The following is a 2,089-nucleotide window of genomic DNA, read 5'->3' on the forward strand; positions in this document are numbered from 1 at the left end:
GGGGGGCGGCGCTGGAGAGAAGGAGAGTTATCCGGAATTTATGCATCGGCGGTGGAGGATATGGGACCCCCCCGGGTCTTCTCGTTGCTGCTCCTTTCTCCTCTCCTGCTCCACCCCCCCCCCCCCCCCAGGCGTTCGACCTGCGGCCCGAGCTGCACACGGCGGGCGACGGCAAGGAGCACCACCTCCACCTCTCGAGCGAGACCAAGCTCGACGTGCGCCACGTGAGCCCTTCCTGCACTCCGCCGCCCCCGAGAAGACCAGCATTCCTCGCTGCTCTATCAGTGCTCGCTACCTCATAGGTGAGCGCCTTCCTGCACTCCGCCCTCGTCCTCGTCGCCGAAGGCCTCGAGCCTCGTGGAGGGGAGGCGCCGAACGCACCGCCCGCGCCGTCGAGGCGGCGGCGGAGATAGCGGCCGCGCGTCGCCAGACCGGACACTTCCCTCGCGTTCGCACTCCCCTGTCAAATTAGCCCCATCCACGGCACCCAGCGAACTTGTTCACAACGTGTGTGTTCCTTCAGAGACGCCTCAACACGGCGGTCGAGGCTGGCTGTGCGCACAGGCTCGCCTGGCGGCTTGGGCCCCCGCGCCCTCTCGCGGTGCGGGTGGCGCCAGCGGCCAGGCCTCGCCACACCCTGGTCAGTGGTCTTGCACTCAGTACTCTCTCAGTCGGTCTCTTTTACCTCCCTGTACGCGAATACTCAATACAACGCGAGACGTTACAGCGCTCTCACCCTCAAACGTGAGACGTTACCGTGCAATCGTTTGGCCTAGCCTAGAGATGATGCGACATCGGTACAGTACGATCTGGTGAGCCCGCGCTGCCGCAGGGCGAAGGCGCGAAGCTTCAGCGGCGCTGGGGATGCGGATTCCGCCCGATATAAAGTATCGCCACATGCGAGTTGGATCGGCCCAGCTGACCCAAGAGGGTCGAGTGCGGCCTCTCACGCGTCCGCCTCTTTGCGGACCGCGTACGGCCCGCCCTGCGCGCTGCCGAAGCACGGCCCCAAGGTCAGAGGAGTGATGTGGATGCTATCCGCGAAGGCCCTCGTTTTCGCGACGACGAGCGGGTCGGTGCTCGAGTGCGGGATGACCGCCGAGACGGTGGAGGTGAAGATGTCCTCCGAAAAGTGGAGGGCACAAAACAGTTGCGGCCTGCCCGACGCCTCCGCAAGCTGCGACGGGAGCAGAGTGGTCGCGGCGGTGGTGAAGATCGTGGACGCGTCGGCAGCCTGGTGCAGCTTGGTGAAGACAGATATCTTGAGATCGAGGTCCTCGGGCAGACTCTCGACGACGAGGTGGACGTTGTCCATCGCGATCGCCGCGTCCGTCGAGTACGTCAGCCTGCTGAGCGCCTTGTCCGCAATCTTTCGCGCGGCTGTCTTGGATGTAAGTCTATCCCAGCTGCTCTGGTCGCTCCAGCTCACCTTGGGCATCAGCGGCCCCCACGCGGGGACAGACGGCGTGCCCTGGCTCATGTCCGTCGTGAACTGGTCGGAGAGGGCGCGGTGAGCGTCAGCCATTCTCTCGAGAGCGATCATCGACGGGTCCATCACCGAGGTGTCAAAGCCGGCTAGAGCGCACTGAAACGCGAGCGCCTCGCCGAGCGGCCCACCGCCGACGATGCCCACCTTCTTGGTCTGCGGCAGCCACGTCAGAGGGAGGCTGGCCAGAGAGCGGCGTTGCACGAGCGTGGCAGAGCGATGCATGAGGGGGGTGGCAGTGCTGGGGGGTGCCCCTTTCGCTTCCACGAAGTTTCTCTTTTTCTTTTTTGAGAGCGCCTTCGTTGTTAATAATACAGACGGATGGACACTTTTTATTTTGTTTTGAATTTCCCCACGAGTGGCGCACTGCCACTACCACAGGTGCATGTGCATGCACATGCACATGTCCTGTGAACCACGCTAATGTTTTTTTCACTTCCTGAAAAACAAAAGGAACAACACAGGGTCGGTGGCCCCCCCCCCAAGCCCCCGGGTTGTTTTGCGCCCCCCCGTCCTGGCAGGGCGCCAAGGCCCAAAAAATCCCCCCCGGCCGGAAAAAAGTTTGGTGTCGGTTGGTCAAATGGTGGTAATCCCCCCCCCCCC

General features: G+C 63.3%; 1 protein-coding gene across 1 annotated transcript; it reads right to left on the reverse strand.

The window, feature by feature from the left end:
• Positions 1-946: 946 nt before the first annotated feature.
• Positions 947-1,711, reverse strand: EMIHUDRAFT_235900 (hypothetical protein; the record flags this gene model as incomplete). Its single annotated transcript, XM_005779788.1, has 1 exon — positions 947-1,711. One exon carries the CDS (start codon positions 1,709-1,711, stop codon positions 947-949), a length of 765 nt encoding a protein of 254 aa, XP_005779845.1.
• Between the last annotated feature and the right edge of the window lie 378 nt (positions 1,712-2,089).

Source organism: Emiliania huxleyi, assembly GCF_000372725.1.
Source record: "Emiliania huxleyi CCMP1516 unplaced genomic scaffold EMIHUscaffold_227, whole genome shotgun sequence".
In the NCBI taxonomy this organism is placed as follows: Eukaryota; Haptophyta; order Isochrysidales; family Noelaerhabdaceae; genus Emiliania; species Emiliania huxleyi.